Below are 19,216 nucleotides of genomic sequence, written 5' to 3'. Positions count from 1 at the left end.
CTGCCTCGGGCAACCCGCCCCCAGGTCATCACAGAGTCACCAGGACCTGGGAGAGAACCCAGGAGTCCGGCCTCCCAGCCCCCCCCCCCCACTCCTTTTCCAGAGCTGGGGGTGGAACCCAGGAGTCCTAGCACCCAGCCCCCCTATCCCCCCAAAATAAAGGCTGTCGGGTTAACTGGTAAGTGCGCCCCTGAATAACTGCTGAGGAGTCAGGTATAGGGGGTTTGGGTGGGGGCCGGGAGCCAGGACGCCTGGGTTCTCTCCCCGGCTCTGGGAGGGTAGTGGGGGCTGGAGGGTTAGAGCAGAGGGGGCTGGGAGCCAGGACTCCTGGGTTCTCTCCCCGGCTCTGGGAGGGGATGGGGGGCTGGTAGGTTAGAGTGTGGGGGGGGTTGGGAGCAGGACTCCTGGGTTCTCTCCCCCTCTCTGGGAGGGGAGTGGGGGCTGGTGGGTTGGAGCAGGGGGGCTGGGAGCCAGGACTCCTGGGTTCTCTCCCCGGCTCTGGGAGGGGAGGGGGGGGCTGGTGGGTTGGAGCATGGGGGCTGGGAGCCAGGACTCCTGGGTTCTCTCCCCGGCTCTGGGAGGGGAGGGGGGGGCTGGTGGGTTGGAGCAGGGGGGCGCTGGGAGCCAGGACTCCTGGATTCTCCCCTTGGTGCTCCAGTTCCCCGCCCCGCCATGTCGCAGGGTGGCGGTGACCACGGGCACGGCTGCTGGCACCTCTGCCCGCGCATTGGGGTTTTTTTCACTCTCCTGTGATATTTTTGCTCTCAGGAAGCGCGAGCGGCTATGAAATGCTCTGCGCGCGGCAGGCACAATGGTGGCTGTGCTGAGCTGCTGCCGGGCTTGGTTCCTGCTTTCTCGTGCTGTGTCAGCAGCAGCGCGGGCCGGGGTGGGCAGAGGCCCTGCCAGGTGAGAGATCTTGCCACGGCTCAAGGCTGCTCCAGCCCAGAGGGGCCGAATGGGGAGGGGGGCATCAGGCAGGGTGAGGAGCCTGCAGAGATGGGGTGGGGGGCAGGCTGGCAGCGAGGGATGCCTGGGGTTAGGGGCTTGGCTGGGGGGTTGGTGTGGGGACGGGTGCGGGGTGTCCATCCGTGTCTGGCCCTTTGGCTTCCCTAGTGGGTCTGATCTGGAAGTGAATTTGGAGCGCGGTGGGGTGGGGAATGTTTGCCGTGAGCCATGTCCTTTTGTCTGTTAGAACAACCCCCAACCCCTTCAGCTGAGGCCCCATCCCTCCCCACTGCCGTAGACACAAATCCTGGCTAAACATGGTTTCCTCCAGTAGTGTACCCTGAGCCCCGGGAAATTGCTCTGGGGCTTATGCTGGGCTGGGCTATGGTGTCGGAGGAGGCCGAACCTAGCTGTTCCCAGCACAGGGGCGGGCACACGGGGTCTCCGTGGGTGTGGGTGGGCACCCCGGGGACCTCCTCCCTCATCTGTCCCTGCAGAATGGCAGGCAGTATGGCATGGGGAGGCGAGTTGGACGAGAGCGGCGGAGACGCCTGCGTTACGATGCCGAGGTCCCGGGTTTGAGCCTTGGTGCTGATGACCCAGTGTCACGGAGTATTGGGGGACTCAGGGCCCTGCACCCCCGGCCTCCTGCGATTCACCATGACTCTCAGCCAGCCAGTAAGGCAGAAGGTTTATTTGGATGACAGGAATACAGTCCAAGACAGGTCTTGCAGGCACAGACAACAGGGACCCTTTCAGTTAGGTCCAGCTTGGGGTCCCAGGGCATCCCAGCCCAGCCCCCCTTGGGAGGTCAGAGCCATCTCTGCCTTCCAGCCATCTCTCCAGCCTGCTTCCAGCACTCTGCTTTCAGCGACCCCTCCCACAGCCTTTGTTCAGTTTCCCGGGCCCCGGAGTCACCTGGCCTCCAACCCCTTCCTGGGTTCTCATGTTACAAGCTCAGGTATGTTCCCTCGGGCCGACTCCCATCCTCCGATGCAGACCATCCTAGTCACACTCCCCTGTCAGCATTCACACACCCCAGCAAGAACAGTCCCAGTTCGTCACACCCAGGGCACAGTGTTTCGAATCGGTCTCGCTGCTTTCGCAAGGCTTGGAGCTGGGCCGGAGGCTATTGGCTATTGTACTTCATCCAGGTCACTGATGAAGTACATTGATGAAGTCAACTACCTGAAGGGGGGTTCCAAAGAGGATGGAGCTCGGCTGTTCTCAGATGACAGAACAAGGAGCAACGGTCTCAAGTTGCAGTGGGGGAAGTTTAGGTTGGATATTAGGAAAAACTTTTTCACTAGGAGGTGGTGAAGCACTGGAATGGGTTCCCTAGGGAGGTGGTGGAATCTCCTTCCTTAGAGGTTTTTAAGGCCCAGCTTGACAAAGCCCTGGCTGGGATGATTTAGTTGGGGATTGGTCCTGCTTTGAGCAGGGGGGTTGGACTAGATACCTCCTGAGGTCCCTTCCAACCCTGATCTTCTATGAGTCTATGAAGATAAACTCCCTGCTGATGCAGTGGCGGGGAGGGGGAAGGAAGCAAAGACTGGCAGATAATTGGTACATAAGTGTTAGGCCGGGCCAGGCGTACGGCGCTAAGCCGGGCCCAGCCAAACCCCGTGAGCTGGATAACACAGCCGGGGCGCAGCGGTACACCGGAGAATAAGGAAGCCAGGCTGTACTGCAGCACGGGGGCCTGAATCCTGGATAGTGGCGACTGGAAAGGACTTAGGGGGCAAACAGTTCCACACGCGTGCCCAGCGCAATGCTGGGGGGAAAGGCCCATGAATGTGACCCTCAGATGGAGAAACGGGTGGAGTGAGAGCAGCAGGGCGGGGAGTTTACATGGCGCTGCTCAGATGGACAGGGCCAACTTTAGCAAGAGCGGGGCCCGATTCCTGGGGGTGGGGCTTGCCGCAAGCCCCGCCCCCAGGAATCGAGCCGCGCTCCGGCCAGGGTCACCAGGCTTGAGTCCGGCCCAGAGCCCCTCGGCGGTTGGAGTCGAGCAGAGCCGCGGGGCTGGGCTGGACCCGAGCCGCGCCGTGCCGCGGGGGCTGGGGTGGAGCCAAGTCGGGCCAGAGCTGCTGGGGCCGGCGCGCTTGGCTGGAACCGGGGCCAGACTGGGTGGCGCCTCCCGCCCCCAGCCATCCCAGCCACCCCAGCTTACCTGGTGCTGCCTGCCCGCCCCTGCGTCTTTTCAGACTTCCCGCGAACCGTGCAGGGGAGGGGAGGAGGTGGAAGTGAGCTGGGGGCAGGGTGGAGAGCTGCGGCGCGGGGCCCTCTTAGCGTGGGGCCCAATTCAGCCGAGTCGGCTGAATCGGCCTAAAGCCGGCCCTGGAGATGGATACTGGCTACTGCGCCCAGCTCTGCTCTCCGGGTTATCAAGGGGAGGCTGAAAAGTTGGCGAGGAGGCAGAAAAAGGGATTCAGGATTCAAGGGCTGGAGAAACGTCTTTACAGCGAGGGACTCAATCCGTTTAGCTTCTCAAAAAATCAGAATGACTCAATTCCGGTGTCTACTTAGCTTCCTGGGGAGAAAATACCAGGTACTAACGGGGTCTTTAACATAGCAGAGAAAGACCGAGTGAGAGCCAATGGCTGGACCTTAAAGCCAGACAAATTCTGGCTAGAAATCACAATTGTTCACAGTGCGGGTGATTAACTGTGGGAACAAACGCCCCCGAGCAGTGGCGGATGGTCCCTCTCTCAGACTGGAGCTTTCTGGGAGATGCTTTAGGGACTGGGCCCCGTGCAGGGCCTAGGTGGCCAGGGCTATGCAGAAGACCCTGCCCGTGTAATGGTTTCCTAGGCGACTGGCTGATTGAATGAACCCTTCTGCAGGGCAGGGGGCAGGTCGGCAGACTTCTCTCTCTTGAAAAAAGAAGAACAGGAGTACTTGTGGCACCTTAGAGACTAACAAATTTATTAGAGCATAAGCTTTCGTGGACTACAGCCCACTTCTTCGGATGCATATAGAATGGAACATATAATGAGGAGATATATATACACACATACAGAGAGCATAAACAACTGGTGGCAGCGGCGGGATCTACTGCACCCCGTGGACGGCGCTTCCTGCAGTAAGTGACTGGGGAGCAGTAAAACGAAGGGGGATTGACGGGGACCAGGCGCGCTGAAGAGTGAGAGAGGGACGGTTATTACCCCTGGGAGTGTGTGACCAGCGAGAAGGACTTTTGCAGTAACAGGGTCCCCCGAGGGGATCGCAGCGAGTGGTCCCAGGGGCGGAGGAGTCTGCAGCTCGACCCTGGCAGAGAGGTGGTGACCTCGAGAAGGGCTGGCACACTAGGGGGCCCCCTGGGAACTGTGGGGAGCTGTGAGCACACAGGCCGGTGAGTGGCCAGCAGGAAGATGTATGCCAAGCGGCTTAAGAGCGACCTGGTGGAGCTGTGCAAGCAGAGGCGGCTGCGCATTGGGAGGCTCACCAAAGAACAGCTCATTGCCCAGCTGGAGGCAGAAGATCGCGCGAATGAACTGATCCCTGTGTCTCAGGGAAGCAGCCGTCTGGTCATTCAGTGACAGACCTGCGGGTGGCTATATTACAACAGAAAAACTTCAAAAACAGACTCCAAAGAGAGACTGCAGAGCTAGAATTGATATGCAAACTAGACACAATTAACTCCGGTTTGAATAAGGACTGGGAATGGCTGAGCCATTACAAACGTTGACTATCTCCCCTTGTAAGTACTCTCACACTTCTTATCACACTGTCTGTACTCGGCTAGCTTGATTATCACTTCAAAAGTTTTTTTTTTTTTTTTTTTCTCTTAATTAATTGGCCTCTCAGAGTTAGTAAGACAACTCCCACCTGTTTATGCTCTCTGTATGTGTGTATATATATCTCCTCATTATATGTTCCATTCTATATGCATCCGAAGAAGTGGGCTGTAGTCCACGAAAGCTTATGCTCTAATAAATTTGTTAGTCTCTAAGGTGCCACAAGTACTCCTGTTCTTCTTTTTGCGGATACAGACTAACACGGCTGTTACTCTGAAACTTCTCTCTCTTGGTGGCTTGTGGGGGTGGGGACATCACTGGCAGTTTGCTCTGACAGGTTTAACATAGGGCCCGATGACTTAACGCTTTTCTCGCCTGTGACATTTCCGGCCATGGCCGTTTTCAGAGGTGTGATGGCACGTTGACAGCTGTGAACGCTTTGAAGAGCGGAGCAGCTGTTTTCGGTTCGGGGCTCAAACTCAGTCCAGGGAAGCCGCCCGCGTCCTGTTTCCAGGGCTCGAAAACGGCTGTTGCCACTTCCTAGCGTCTCTCAGCTGCCCTCTACGTAACCCCTGCACAAAGCTTCTGAAGTAAAATCTGAGGCCCGGATCCTCAAAGGTGTTTAGGCACCGAACGCCTGTTAAAATAAAGGGAGTGAGGGGGCCGGAGCAGGGCCTGAACTTGTGCCTGGCTTTCAGAGCACTTGGTGATACCAGCTGTCAAACCGGACGCTCTGCTCGCAAGGCAAAAGCTTCCAGCAGAATCCCCCTTTTGCAGAGAGCAATAAAGGGCCCGACACACATTTCTCGAAACCTGCCCAGGGCAGTTTCTCACGGTGCACGGATGCTGCCGAGGGCCGCAGCACGTCGTGTGTTCTGGTGCCAGGCTGCCGGCAAACACGCTGGCTTGCCACCGGGTACAAGGCCTTTGCGTCAGCTCGGCTCAGGCCACAGTGGAGCGCCAGCCAGTTTTTTACCCTCAGGAAGGATTTCAGTCTTGGTTCCCCAAAGGGGCCGTGGGTGCCGGACACCAGCTGGGATCAGTCCCAAGGGGTGAGAACGGTTAGGAGAGGCAGAGTCTGCACCCTCGGCCTGCGCTGTGTAAGAATGGCAACACTTGGATGATTTCCCATGATTTTATTTTAGGGGGGGAGCTGATTCTTGGGAAACCTTCGCACAAACGGCCTCAAATCTGGACCAGTGACATGACCCGGGATCCCCGTGAGGCCCAGCGATTTTCACATCAATCCAAGTAAGCGGCCAGGTTTTCGAGCACGTAGAAAAAACGGGTGTTAAAGATTCACAGAGTATCAATCTTAACCATAATGGTGCATCCTTCCCTCCCTCCATCCATCCCTCCCTCTTTCCATCCCTCTGTCCATCCGTCCTTCCCTCCTTCCATCCCTCCCTCATTCCTTCCTCCTTCCGTCCATCCATCCATCCCTCCGTCCCTCCCTCTTTCCATCCCTCTGCCCATCCTTCCCTCCTTCCATCCATCCCTCATTCCTTCCTCCTTCCCTCCATCCATCCGTCCCTCCCTCTTTCCATCCCTCTGTCCATCCTTCCCTCCTTCCATCCATCCCTCATTCCTTCCTCCTTCTGTCCATCCCTCCCTCCCTCTGTCCATCCATCCTTTCCTCCATCTCTCCCTCCCTCCTTCCATCCTTCCCTCCTTCCTTCCGAATGATTTCCTTCTCCCTGCACCAGGAGCTTTCTGGAACCTGACTCCCGGTCGCAGGCTCAGTTCTCTGGTGCAGGCTTCATCTCCCAGGGCTGTTCACCGCCCCCACCACCACCCCACACACATGCAATCTCTGAGCGAGCAGACCCAAAGCAGGCCCTGAGCCACAGACAAACACAAACAGACTCAGCCGATAGCATCTTTGCACAATCCCCCGACGGACGGACGTGGTGGTGGTGGAGGGGCGGACGGGGTTTGTGGCTCAACTTGCCGTAACTTCTGAGAGTGAAACATGAGGCCGAGTCCTGCTACAGTACCCCCACGGGTGCCTCTCAATCCCGACCTGCTGCAGCCCTCTGCTAGCCCAGCCCTGGGTCCCCTTCCCCCAGCTCTGCTGGTGTCCCTCAAGCATGCACGAGACCTCACCTCCCCATGCCTTGGCTGAGAACCGGATGATAACAGAGGAAAGATAATTCCTTCAAAGTGTCTTGTCTGCACAAATGCTGACCTGTTTTTTCCTCTCCCTGCGTGAGGTTGCCCCCCAGTGCTGCCTACAATCTGTGGCTGCTGAATCAGCCGTGACATTGGAGGTGTGGCAAACAGCTTGACATGGCTCAGCCACCCTCACAGCCTTTGGAGAGATGTGGGGCCAGAGGCCAGGACTTTGTTCAGCCAAACGCCTAGTAAACTGCCCGGCTCAGATTCCCTCACCTCCAAGGGCTTAGCTATTGCCCATGCAACTGCCTCTTAACGTAGATTTGTTAACAACAGCTGTTCTGTTCCCCCGGGTAGATTGATTTAAATCCAAGTGAGTCAAGCCACTGACACAAATCAGCAAGCAGGAAATCTTGTTTTAAATCATCAGTTTAAATCTTCTTTTGCCTTTGTACTTAAAGAAAGGTAGATTCTCATTGGTTGGTATAATTTGGTCCTTCTTTTTGCTAACCAGGATGATACAGTGTATCTATCCACATTTAGTTAAGCAGTTATACAGCATAACATACTTTTATCCAGTCCTCATCTGAACGTTTGTTGTTATGCTATGTTAGAAAATGGTGAATGACACATTTCCTATTGACGAGATGAGGAACTTCTTACTCGTGGTTTGGTCACGCTGCATTTGGGTGGAAACTGGAATTCAATTAAAAATGCACAAAACCAACATTTTAAATTTGTTTTTATTGCATAAATCAAACTAGTTTACACGTGCTGGACACGTGAAGAGAAAAAGGAAGTTTATCAAAATATGTTTTGCATTTAAAACTGATGGATTTGTTAAACAAAGGAACTATTGGTATCTGCAGTTAAGTGAAGCGAACTTATTGTTTCTGGTCACCTCACCCTTCACAATTTTAGAACTAGTAGATCTCATCCTCACACCTAGTTTTTATTCAGCTATTGGAAGAGGAAAAACAAGCTTTCCTGCTTTTTCAACTCCCAATCCACGTCACATAGAATCATAGAATATCAGCATTGGAAGAGATCTCAGGAGGTCATCTAATCCCACCCCCTGCTCAAAGCTTTGAACTGAACTAGTTGAATAAACTTCAGTGAAGAAAATATTCCCTCTGCACCTCCTGAAGAAGCTCCTGGCGTCACAAGCTGGCTTAGTATGTCAACAAACTCTGGTTTCTCAGTGCTTAACCAGTGACATCCACCAATTCAGGGGTTTCCTGTCCTGCTTGAATATTGTTGCCCCTGTTGACCTGAGTCATTCACCAATATTCGGGTTGCAGTGGGTTGTTTCCATTAGGGGGAAGAAATTGATGATGGACTCAGGCATTTATTTGAAGCCACCCTGTTTCTTTACAAAGAACCGCAGCCAGCCCTCTGCTCAAAAGCTCCTGCGCTTCGCCGTTTCTCGGTGCTTCTCTGGCTGTCTCTGGGGGCTTCCTGCTGTTAGTTCTCTGTGTGCTGCTGTGGCCTTTCTGCACGGACCCAGACCCGGCTCCCTCCCTCCAACAATCAGCTTTCTCATCTCAAGGAGAGCCCTGCAGACTTGGGCTTGGTTTTGTGTGGGTGGCTCCTAGTGTTTCGGGTGTCTGTTTCACAAAGGGGCTCTGTGGCTTTGTACATTTGTCTTGAATTCAGGATGGCTGCCACACCCACCAGCTTCAATTAGGCTTTGCTCAATCCCCAGCATAACAGGGTTATTTTTAAAAATAATTTACATTATTTTAATACATTATAGTGCCCCTCAATCCTGGATCGCAGTCTCTGCTAGCCCTGCCCTGCCCCCCACCTCCCCGAGCTCTGCTGGTGCCCCTCACTCCCGACCCGCAGCCCCTGCTAGCCCAGCCCTGTCGGTGTCCCTCACTCCCGACCCGCAGCCCCTGCTAGCCCAGCCCTGTCGGTGCCCCTCACTCCCGACCCGCAGCCCCTGCTAGCCCAGCCCTGTCGGTGCCCCTCACTCCCGACCCGCAGCCCCTGCTAGCCCAGCCCTGTCGGTGCCCCTCACTCCCGACCCGCAGCCCCTGCTAGCCCAGCCCTGCCCCCCCCATGCCCTGCCGGTGCCCCTCACTCCTGACCCGCAGCCCCTGCTAGCCCAGCCCGAGGTTCTCCTTGTTGTGGTGCTCTGTACAGGGTGAGTTTCATAGGCCAGATGGGTCCATTGTGATCCTCTCCTCTTCCCTGACACAAGCCACAGGACTCCCCCCTATTTAGGGTGTGAAAGCAGGGGCTTGGTGTTCGGCAGAACCGGGCCCTGGCCGAGCTCTCTTCCCCCACAGCCCCCTGCCCAGCTGAAGTGGGGAGCTCCAGGTGCTCAGTGGTGCTGAGGAGCAGATCCAGGTTTGGCTCTTATCTGGCTGTGCCTCAAGCCCCTGTGGTTTCTCTGAAGAGACTTCTGCTTTTCTGCATCAGCCACCCCTGCTTGCGTGACTTCACCCTGCCCCTCCCACTGCCCTGTCTATCCATCCGTCTGTTTTCATTCACTTGGGCAGGGACGGTCGTCTGGGCCTAGCGTCTGCCCAGCGCCGGGCATAGCAGACCCTAACCCCTGACTCGGGCTCCCTGTGGGGGGCCGCAGCACAGACAGTCTAGCTACAATGGGCCAGGTGGTCCTGCGATAGAAAATGGGATGTGATCTCTTTAGCGTCACAGAGGGATGGTTAATGACCAGGAAGAAACCGACTGTGGGGGGTCGGTTATCCCACATCTGCTACCGCGGGGTCTCATGCCAGGGTGTCAAGATGGGTCTCCGTTCTGGTCCAGCGTGGTGTTGCCTAAGGATCTCTGCCCGTAAGTACCAGCTCTAGCAAATGGGCTTTCTCTCCACGAGAGGCTTCCACAACAACAGACGTTTTTTGTGCATGTTGAAATTTTTCAGGGGTTTTGGCCAACTGAAAAATTTGACAAATCCCCCACAAGGGTCGTTGACAATGGATGTTTCCAGTTCAACCCAAAAGCCATTTTCCACTGGAAAAGATTTTTCTACCCTCTCTGCGAAGTCGCTGAACGAAGAGATGTCTGGTCCTTGCGTTCTCCTTTATCCACCAGGAAAAGGCAGAACAAGATGCAACAGCTGGACAAATTCACACTGAAAACAAGTAGCCAAGGTTCAGAAGGGACAGGAATTAACCTCAGGACTGTGGTGTATTGAAAATTGTATTGCAATCAGGGCTGGCTCCAGGCCCCAGCCGAGCCAGCTGGTGCTTGGGGCAGCAGATTGAACGAGGCAGCGTTCTGCCCAATCCTAGGGCGGCACGGCCGCTTTTTTTTGTTCCGCTCTGGCCGCCCTGTAGGGGGCGGTGGCGCAGAGGATGGGAGCGCCCTGCAGCAAGCCCGGCAGGGCAGCCCGCGTCCTTCCCTCCCCGCCGACCAGAGTGGAGCCCTCCTGGCAGGCGGCGCAGCGGGAGGGGCCACATGGCAGCGCCCCGCTGTAGCCCTGGCCACCTCCCTCCCCTCTCCCCCCACTAGCTGGTCCCCCGGCACCCGCGCTCCGGCCACGGTGCAGGTTTTTTTTCCCCCTCTTTGCCGTTCTGGCCGCCCCGGTTTTTTTTTTTTATTTTTTTGCTTGGGGCGGCCAAAAAGCCAGAGCCGGCCCTGATTGCAGTTATAAGCTGTCACTTTAAATCATAGAGTCTCAGGGTTGGAAGGGACCTCGGGAGGTGTCTAGTCCCACCCGCTGCTCAACGCAGGACCAATCCCCAGCTAAATCATCCCAGCCAGGGCTTTGTCAAGCCGGGCCTTAAAAACCTCCAAGGAAGGAGACTCCACCACCTCCCTAGGTAACGCATTCCAGTGCTTCACCACCTCCTAGTGACATAGTGTTTCCTCATATCCAATCTGGACCTCCCCCACTGCAACTTGAGACCATTGCTCCTTGTTCTGTCATCTGCCACCACTGAGAACAGCCGAGCTCCATCCTCTTTGGAACCCCCCTTCAGGTAGTTGAAGGCTGCTATCAAATCCCCCCTCCTTCTTCTCTTCTGGAGACTAAACAATCCCAGTTCCCTCAGCCTCTCCTCGGAAGTCATGTGCTCCAGCGCCCTGATAATTTTTGTTGCCCTCCACTGGACTCTTTCCAATTTGTCCACATCCCTTCTGTAGCCGGGGGACCAAAACTGGACTCAGTACTCCAGATGAGGCCTCACCAGTGCCGAATAGAGGGGAATGATCACTTCCCTCGATCTGCTGGCAATGCCCCTACTTATACAGCCCAATATGCTGTTGGCCGCCTTGGCAACAAGGGCACACTGCTGACTCAGGGGTTTTCCTGCTCCTACTTGCAGGCTGGGGGCTCTGTAGGGAAGCAGGTGATCTGGGTCTAGCATTGACCAGTCTGCAGATGGCCTACCGCAAAAATGGGGTGAGTTGGGCCTTTCTACCTTATGGAGCAGCCTGCTTTGTCTCTCTCTGTTTGGGTGTGTGTGTGCCGGGGCTCTGGATTCTAAGAAGTAAACTCATGTTACTTTGCAACCGTCCAGCAAGAGTATTTTATGTTTTTTATCTAACACGTGTGTGCCCCTGCACACGCGTGCCATGATCAGACAGGGACCAACTGACTCAGGGCTGGGGGCGGATTCTCCAGCATGTGGAAATTAGGCATTTCTTTCTTACAGCTCCTCAGATCTGGGTTGTATTCAGGAGCCCGGTGCTGGGGCGATGCGGGAGCCCAGAAGGGTCCCACAAATCTATTTCATCCTGGGCCAGTGGGACAAACTCACCTGTTCCCTGCTTTCTCCTAGGTTGAGGACGGGCGGCGCTTGGAGAGATCGTGGGTCACGGAGCCACGTGGGGGGCAGCAGCCGGTGCTCGGCGGGACAGATACTGCCCGAGCTTGTCCCTCACATGATCTGGAGCTTCACAACAAGATGACCTCCAATTGCAACAACAGCAGCAGCTTGACAGACCCGGTCTTTGTGGGGCTCTACACCCTCATCTTCACGCTGGGGCTGGTGCTCAACCTGGCCGCGCTCTACATCTTCTTCCGCTGCAGCAGCATCCGCTCCCTCACCACCGTCTACATGAAGAACCTGGCCGTCTCCGACCTGCTGCTGGTGGTGTCCCTGCCCGTCCGGATCTATTACTATAGCCGGCGGCCCTGCCTGGGGGACCAGGTCTGCGAGATCACGGGGCTGCTGCTGCTGGTCAACATGTACGGGAGCATCTTCCTGCTGACCTGCATCAGCTGGGACCGCTGCATGGCCGTCTGCTTCCCCATGCACCCCCGGGTCAAGGCGCTGCGCAAACAGGCCAAGTATATCTGCCTGGGCGTCTGGCTGCTGAGCTGTGCCGGCACCGTGCCCACCTATTTCACCCAGGCTAAGGGAGAACGGATGGAACACTGCTTTGACAACAAGCCCAAGTACGTCACCCAGCCCAGCGTGTCCTCGGCCATGGCGCTGTGCTTCGTCCTGCCGCTGCTGGTCATGGTGGTCTGCTCCTGGGCCCTGCTCCGAGCCATCCGCCGCAGCGCGGCCGCCCAGATGGAGCTGGTGAACAGCGCCAAGATCCGCAGCATGATCGTGGCCAACGTCACCATCTTCCTGGGCTGCTTCCTGCCTTTCCACCTGGTGCTGATCTGCTACCAGGTGGAAGCCCTGCGGGGTGAGATGCTGGAGTTTTCCTACCGCTGCACCTTGCTGGTGGCCTCCGCCAACGCCGCCCTGGACCCGCTGGCCTATTATTTTGCCACCGAGACCTTCCAGCGCATGGTGGTGATGGACAATCTGCGCAAGGCCTGGGGCTTTCACACCGACAGCGCCGAGGGGCAGAGCCGCTCCCAGACGGCGCTCAGGCAGTGCATCTACTTGCAGAACATCATGGCCGTGCCTAACAGCACCCCACTGGTGGGCAGCCCCAGCTGGGAGCCCAGGAGCTAACGGGCCCTGGGACTGGGCTGCCCTCGCCACACAGGGTCCCCTGGGCAGGGCACAGGACAGTGGGACGTGCATGAGCAGGGCTGGAAGCAAGGGAGGAGGGCAGTTTGGTATGTGGGCGTCGCAGGTTGGGTTTGTGCTGGGACGAGGGGTGTCGCTGGCTTGAGTTACGATGGGCACTGGGACGTTGCAGGCTGCGTTTGCGCCAGGCGCTGGGACAGGGGCATCGCGGGCTCAGGGTGTGCTGGGCACTGGTGTAACCCACACACCTCCTGGGCATGGTGCTCTGTCCCGTCTAGTGGCACCAAGACCGCCTAGAGGTTAATGAGTCTGCTACAGCTTTAGCGAACAGCCAGCTGGCTTTTAGCTCATGCAGTAGAGGCTCCAGCACTAAGCTTCAGAGGTCCCAGGTTCGATCCCACCCGCTGCCGACCGGGGTCTGTCAGCGTTACGCTGGGTTTGCACCGGGCGCTGGGCTCGGGTAGCACTGGGAGCTGGCGGTGGCAGTCCCTCGGCTAGGGAGACGTAGCGCTCAGAGCCTTGCCTGGGTCCCATCTTGGTCTCATCCGTGGGAGGTGTTAGAATCAGCAACGGCCCAGCTGTGAACTGTCACCTTGAGCTGCCCGGGGCTCGCAGCCCCATCTCCTCACCACGGGGCCCAGGGACCCCAAGCTCCCCTTTCCCCCAGCCCAGCTGTTGGCCTCTTGGGGGGGGGAGGAGTGTGTGTGTGTGAGAGAGAAATTGGGTGGAGGGCGGCTGTTAATTTGGGCTGAGCCTCCGCGGTCGTGGCATGGGGAGGTGTCTCCTGGGTTACAACTTTGCTTCTCCCTCCTGGCCCTTCTGCTGCAGCCTGGGGGCCAGCTCGGTGCAGCGTTTCCGCAGTGCCTGCCGGCGGGGTTTGCCCTGAGGTTTCATGCCCAGGCTCCTGGCAAAGGCAGCAGGAATTTCCCCCTCCCCGAGCAGCAAGTGCTTGCGGTTAAACTGATCCGGTGCCACAGCTGGGCGGACCTCGCCTGCAGAGGATGACTCAGGGCTTGAGCAGTGGCTGCTCCTGCTCTGAGCTCCAGGGGTCCCCGGTTCGGTCCCCCAGCTGTCGGTCATCACACGGGCATTTCTACTCCGAGCAGCGTCCGAACCCCAGTGTCCCATCTGGGCCAGCACCAAACCCAGAGCCTGAGCATCAGAAATTCAGCCTGGGCCAGCCGAGACCGCTGAAATGGGCTTTAAGCTGCACAGGGTAGGGCCAGATTTCACAGAGGCGCAGCTCCCAGCTGGGTGCATCGAAGAAGCTTTGTCTGCTGGGGGTTTGACCCTCTGGGAGCTTGAAATTCTGGCCTTTAACTACTCGGCCTGGCCAGTCCTGACTCTGCACCGGGGTTTGGAACAGTCGCTGCTACAGCACGGGGGAGCGGCCAGGGAGCTGGTGCTAAGAAGGACATCTCACCCCCAGCCTCGTGTTTATGGTGGGGAACCGGGACTCGGGTTCTGTTCCTGACTCTAGGCGGGAAGCGGGAACGAAGGATTACGCCCAAACTCCTGCCGAGCGTGTGCCAAGTCCCATCCCCGCTTGGCGGCTCGGGGGTCCCTGGCGGTGTAATGGAGTTAACGCCGCCTGACCTCGGGGGGGGTGTTTGTTTGCATGCTTGAGGTGCCGGGGGCCCGGTGGAGCCTCACGGCCTGGCAAAGGGGCCGGAACTCATCCACTTTGTGACATTTGCACTTTAGTGCCGGCCCAGGAGGCAATGACCACGGCGGGCTAGACGGTGGTATCCAGGGGTTGCCCCATTTCCCTTCCCGCTCTGCAGGCTATTCCAGCACAGGCTGGTCACGCAGCCAGGAACCTCCCCCGGGGAAGGAGGAACAGGCGGGTGTCTGGGGGGCGGGGGGTTAGAAATAATGCAGGAGAGTGAGGGGCTGGACAGGGGAGTGGCTGGGCCTGGTCCTTCTATTTGCAGCGACTCATCTCCGGCTCTGATGGGGCTGGTTCTTTTAAAGCAGCAGCAAATAAAACAATTTTGAAGCAAGAGGCAAGTGTGACACTTGTGACACAGGGCACTGGGGGCACTGCTGGGGTGGGGTGGGGTGGGGGGCCTCAGGCAGGGAGCATGGCTGCTACCCGCCCCCCCCCCCCCGCACAGTGCTCCCAGCCCTTCCACCCACCCCACTGCCTCTGAGTCTGGTGCCTTTTGCTGCTACGGGGCAGGGGGCCCAGCAACAGAGCAAGCGGCCTGTGAACTGGTTTGGTTTATGTGTGAGCGTGTCCGGGTGTGTATGTTGGTCCAGGGGTGTCTGCGTGTCTGGGGGGGGTTATAGCATGTATCTAGGGTGCTGTTTGGGGGGTCTGTAGGGCTGTCTGTGGTGGGTGTGCATATGGGATTATTTATAGGCTGTGTGTCTGTCTGGGGGCATGACTATGGGGAAGTTGCTAGTACGTGTGTCTTTAGGGGCTGTTCATGGGGTCTGTGCCTGTACCAGGGTTTTTATGGGGTGTCTGTGCCTGTAGCTATAGGAAGCATCGGGGGGGGTGCACTTGTTTATATAGGGTCCCCGTATGTCTACAAGGGATTTTGGGGGGGTGTTCATGGGGTATTGAGGGAGTTATTTATGGGGGTGTCTATGTCTAGGAAGGGGTGATCTGTGGTCACCCATCTGTGGCCCTTTGATCACAGAACCCTGTGGGGCAGGGAGGGGTTATCACACCAGGGCCCCATAGCCTGCTGGGATGGCCGCCCCCCCATACACAGGTCCCCAAGGGATCAGGGAGGTTCATGGGGGGGCACAGATACCTACGTCCAGGCTGTAGGGGTCATCGAGAAGGGTTGGCACACTAGGGGTTCTTCCTGGAAACCGTGGGGAGCTGAGAGCACACGGGCCATAGGCGCTGTCAGCCAGATGGGTGGGGTGGTGGACAGGCTCCCACTCCTGGCCCCAGCCTATATGTCTGCGTGGAGTCTCCTGGGCTCAGGCCCCTCGGACCCCCAGTGGGAGCAGAAGGTGGGGGTCAATGGGGAGACCTGCCTGGGGTGGGGAGACCCTGGGACAGAGAGAACTGTTGTCAGGCCCTGGGTGGTGCAGCCGCAGCTGCTGAGGGGCTGTGTGACCTGGGTGAAGGTCCCCGGGATGAAGGCTAGGGTGACCAGACAGCAAATGTGAAAAATCAGGACAGGGGGTGGGGGGGTAATAGGAGCCTATATAAGAAAAAGACCCCAAAATCAGGACTGTCCCTATAAAATCAGGACATCTGGTCACCCTAATGAAGGCCCTCATCCTGCCTATGGCCTGGATCCCTGTGCAGACCCAGGAGGGGTTGGGCTGGCTGGCCATTGGGGTTCTCCAGGATATCGGCTGTGAGGTCCTGTTGGGGGGTGACTGTGTCTCCTTGGGACAAGATCCAGGCCCTGCCCCTGTAACGGCCGAGGATTTGAATTTGAATCTTGCTAACCAATTGGCTAAGAGGGAAATGGTCAGTGAAAATGCAAATGACCTGGCTGGCAGGAGGGAGGTGCTGCTGGGCTCAGGATACCTGCCTACCTGTAACCAGACCCCTGGGGCTGAGTGTGTCAGAGAATTACTCCCTGCCCCCCTGCACACCAGAGCAAGGAGATTGCTGCCTGCCCCCACTGGGATAACAAGGACAGTGCTGGGTGTGGTGGGAGCTGAGACCCCAGCTGAGCGGGGGGACACAGGCAGGGCAGGTCAGCTGCCAACCAGGATTGCCTGGTCCAGACGTGCTGCTGGGAAGTGATTACACAGCAGGGAGGGAGCTACCAGGGACAGGGCTCGGGGGGCTGTGACCCCAGGCCCAGCCAGCAAGCGGGAGCAGGTCCCACTCCCTTCCCCAGCAGCTGAATTCTAGACCGAGCTGCAGAAGGATCCCTCCTTGGAGAAGCTGAGGGAACTTGCTGGCCACAGCGCTGCAAACCACCTTGGGGAAGGCTGCAGGACAGAGTCCGGTGGGAGAAGGGATTCCTGTACCGGGAATGGGCTCCCCAAGGGGAAGTAGAACTGTGGGGAATCGGGAGGCAGCTGGTGGTGACCCTGGAATCCACAGGGTTCTTCCCGTTCGAGCTGCTGTATGGGAGGAGAAGGGGGAAGACCCCTGGTGGATCTCTTCCCTGAGGTGGGAGCCAATCTCCCCATCAGGTGTTCCCCGTTCAGAGTCACTGGGAAAGCAGCCCAGAACCTGGAGAGAGAGGTCAAGGACATGCTGGCTTTAGATGGGATCCAGCCGTTCAACAGCCCATGGGCCTCACCCGTGGGGCTGGTCCCCAAGGAAGACAGAATGATCTGGTTCTGTGGGGACTATCGGAAGCTTAAAGCCATCACTGTGTCCGATGCCTGCCCCACGCCTAGGCCTGGGGAGAGTCTAGACAAGCGGAGGGGGATGGAGGACTTGGCCCTGGCGTATGTCGATGACGTGTGTGTCTTTAGCCAGACCGGGGAGGAACAGGTGTCCCAGGTGAAGAGGGGACTGGGCTGCCTCAAGGAGGCAGGACTGACGGTAAAAGCCGAGAAGTGCAAGGTGGAGATGATCAGAGATTGGCCCATTCCCCAGACCAAGAAACAAGTCCAGGCCTTTATCAGGATGGCGGGGTGCTACCAGAGGTTTGTACCCCACATTAGCCCCCTAGCTGCCCCCACCCCGAGCTAGGTGAGAGGGGTAAGCCAGACGAGGTGGTCTGGACCGAGCAGTGCCAGAGGGCTCTCTGTATACTGAAGGAGGCTCTAATCCAGGGCCCGGTAAATCTGGTAAACCCAGACTTTGCCAAGGCTTTTGCAGTGTTCACCAACACCTCAGACGCAGGGCTGGGCACGGTGCTGATGCAAGCCGATGCTAAGGGCGGGAGACACCCCACCGGGTACCTGAGCAAGAAACTGCTGCCCTGGGAGCAGAACTATGCAGCCTCAGAGAAGAAATGCCTGGCCATGGTGCAGGCCCTTAGAAAGCTGCAGCTGCATCTATTTGGGTGGCATTTTACTGTGTTAAGACAAAGTTCCTCCTCTATCTTGGTGGGTCCTGCACTTATTGGCGGATTTTCTTGCCTCAGAGATTCACCATGTGATTTGGGGGAACAGCCCAGAGATCTTCCCCTCTGGAAGAACCCACAGTCCAGGTCAATTGGGAGGTTTTGGGGGAACCCGGGGCCGCCCTCTACTCCAGGTTCCAGCCCAGGGCCCTGTGGACTGCAGCTGTCTATAGTGCCTCCTGTAACAGCTGCATGACAGCTACAACTCCCTGGGCTACTTCCCCATGGCCTCCTCCAAACACCTTCCTTATTCTCACCACAGGATCTTCCTCCTGGTGTCTGATAATGCTTGTGCTCCTCAGTCCTCCAGCAGCACACCCTCTCACTCTCAGCTCCTTACGCCTCTTGCTCCCAGCTCCTCACACTCACACCACAAACTGAAGTGAGCTCCTTTTAAAACCCAGGTGCCCTGATTAGCCTGCCTTAATTGATTCTAGCAGCTTCTTCTTAATTTGCTCCAGGTGTCCTAATTAGCCTGCCTGAACTGGTTCTAGCAGGTTCCTGATTACTCTAGTGCAGCCCTTGCTCTGGTCACTCAGGGAACAGAAAACTACTCATCCAGTGACCAGTATATTTGCCCTCTACCAGACTCCTGTATCCGCTGGCTCCCTTGACGCCTTCGAGGAGCAGTGGGCGCTGTCCGGGGTTCTCTGCTCGGTGTCTCCGTCTGGTTCGCTTCGTTTGACCCTTTGACCTCACTCCGGTCCCTGTTCTTTTATTAGTTGTCCCCCGTAATTTTTTGATCTCCAGGCCCTGTGGACCCCCCCTTAGGCTGGGGGGGATCCTTTAGCAGTGGGCGGCCTTTGCCCGCCCACTTCCTGGATCCCAATAGGACCAGACTCCTGTACTCCACTGGTCTGGGTCTGTCACAGTGTATACTGACCACTCTTCTCCGACGTGGTGGCATCAAATGCAAGGGGGTGAGGCTGGGGACAGAGACACCTGTTCAGAGGGTGGCCAAGGTTAAGATGGTGGCTCTTAGCCAAGAGAGCCCGAATTGCAGCCCTCCAAACTGGACCGCTGGAAAAAGACCCAATCTCAGTTTAAACCCCAGGGGTATTGGGGTGGCAAAAGGGCACGGGCCGCGTAAACCTTCCCACATGCAGCCTGCAAGCGCCATCAAGCACAACAGACCCACGGGAGGGTGTGAAACTGGAAAGGCCTAGTGTGTAACTCCCACCAAGGAATGGGAAAGATGATGGGGCATCCATGGGAACGTTGGTGGGTTCAAACTTCCCCAGGTCACCGGCTAAAATGACCTGGCTCAGTTCGGTCTCGAAGGGGGGAGAGATGTGATGAAGTGGGACTGTTCTTAATGTTTCCTCTGAATACTGTGTGGGTGCCTCAGTTTCTGGCCAACCCTCTGTCGCCTGGCAACTAATGGCCAGGCCCTTCACCCCTGCAAGGGGATGCTAAAGGTGTCGGAGAACAAAGAGGTCAGGTGACCTCCTGGCCCAGGAAAGTAACAAAGCCCAGAGGAGGAGGGGCTGGAGGGGGTTTC

At 57.4% G+C, this 19,216-nt stretch overlaps 1 protein-coding gene across 2 annotated transcripts; it reads left to right on the top strand.

Moving 5' to 3' along the window:
* The first annotated feature begins 825 nt into the window (after positions 1-825).
* LOC128823434 (lysophosphatidic acid receptor 6-like) lies at positions 826-13,336 on the top strand. 2 transcript variants are annotated; one of them, XM_054005704.1, is made up of 3 exons: positions 826-906; positions 5,831-5,936; positions 11,555-13,336. In XM_054005704.1, the coding sequence occupies exon 3, from the start codon at positions 11,681-11,683 to the stop codon at positions 12,689-12,691; it is 1,011 nt and encodes a 336-aa protein (XP_053861679.1). In that variant the 5' UTR covers positions 826-906; positions 5,831-5,936; positions 11,555-11,680; the 3' UTR covers positions 12,692-13,336. The 2 variants fall into 2 exon arrangements, with proteins under 2 accessions (XP_053861679.1, XP_053861678.1); XM_054005703.1 differs by lacking the exon at positions 826-906 and having other exon boundaries at positions 5,754-5,936.
* Positions 13,337-19,216: the final 5,880 nt, after the last annotated feature.

Source organism: Malaclemys terrapin, chromosome 15, assembly GCF_027887155.1.
Source record: "Malaclemys terrapin pileata isolate rMalTer1 chromosome 15, rMalTer1.hap1, whole genome shotgun sequence".
Taxonomy (NCBI): domain Eukaryota; kingdom Metazoa; phylum Chordata; order Testudines; family Emydidae; genus Malaclemys; species Malaclemys terrapin.
This window is presented reverse-complemented; position numbering and strand designations above follow the sequence as displayed.

Bases quoted from the DNA above. Each gene is read 5' to 3' on its own strand.
- LOC128823434 (XM_054005704.1), top strand. From the start codon at position 11,681: ATGACCTCCAATTGCAACAACAGCAGCAGCTTGACAGACCCGGTCTTT.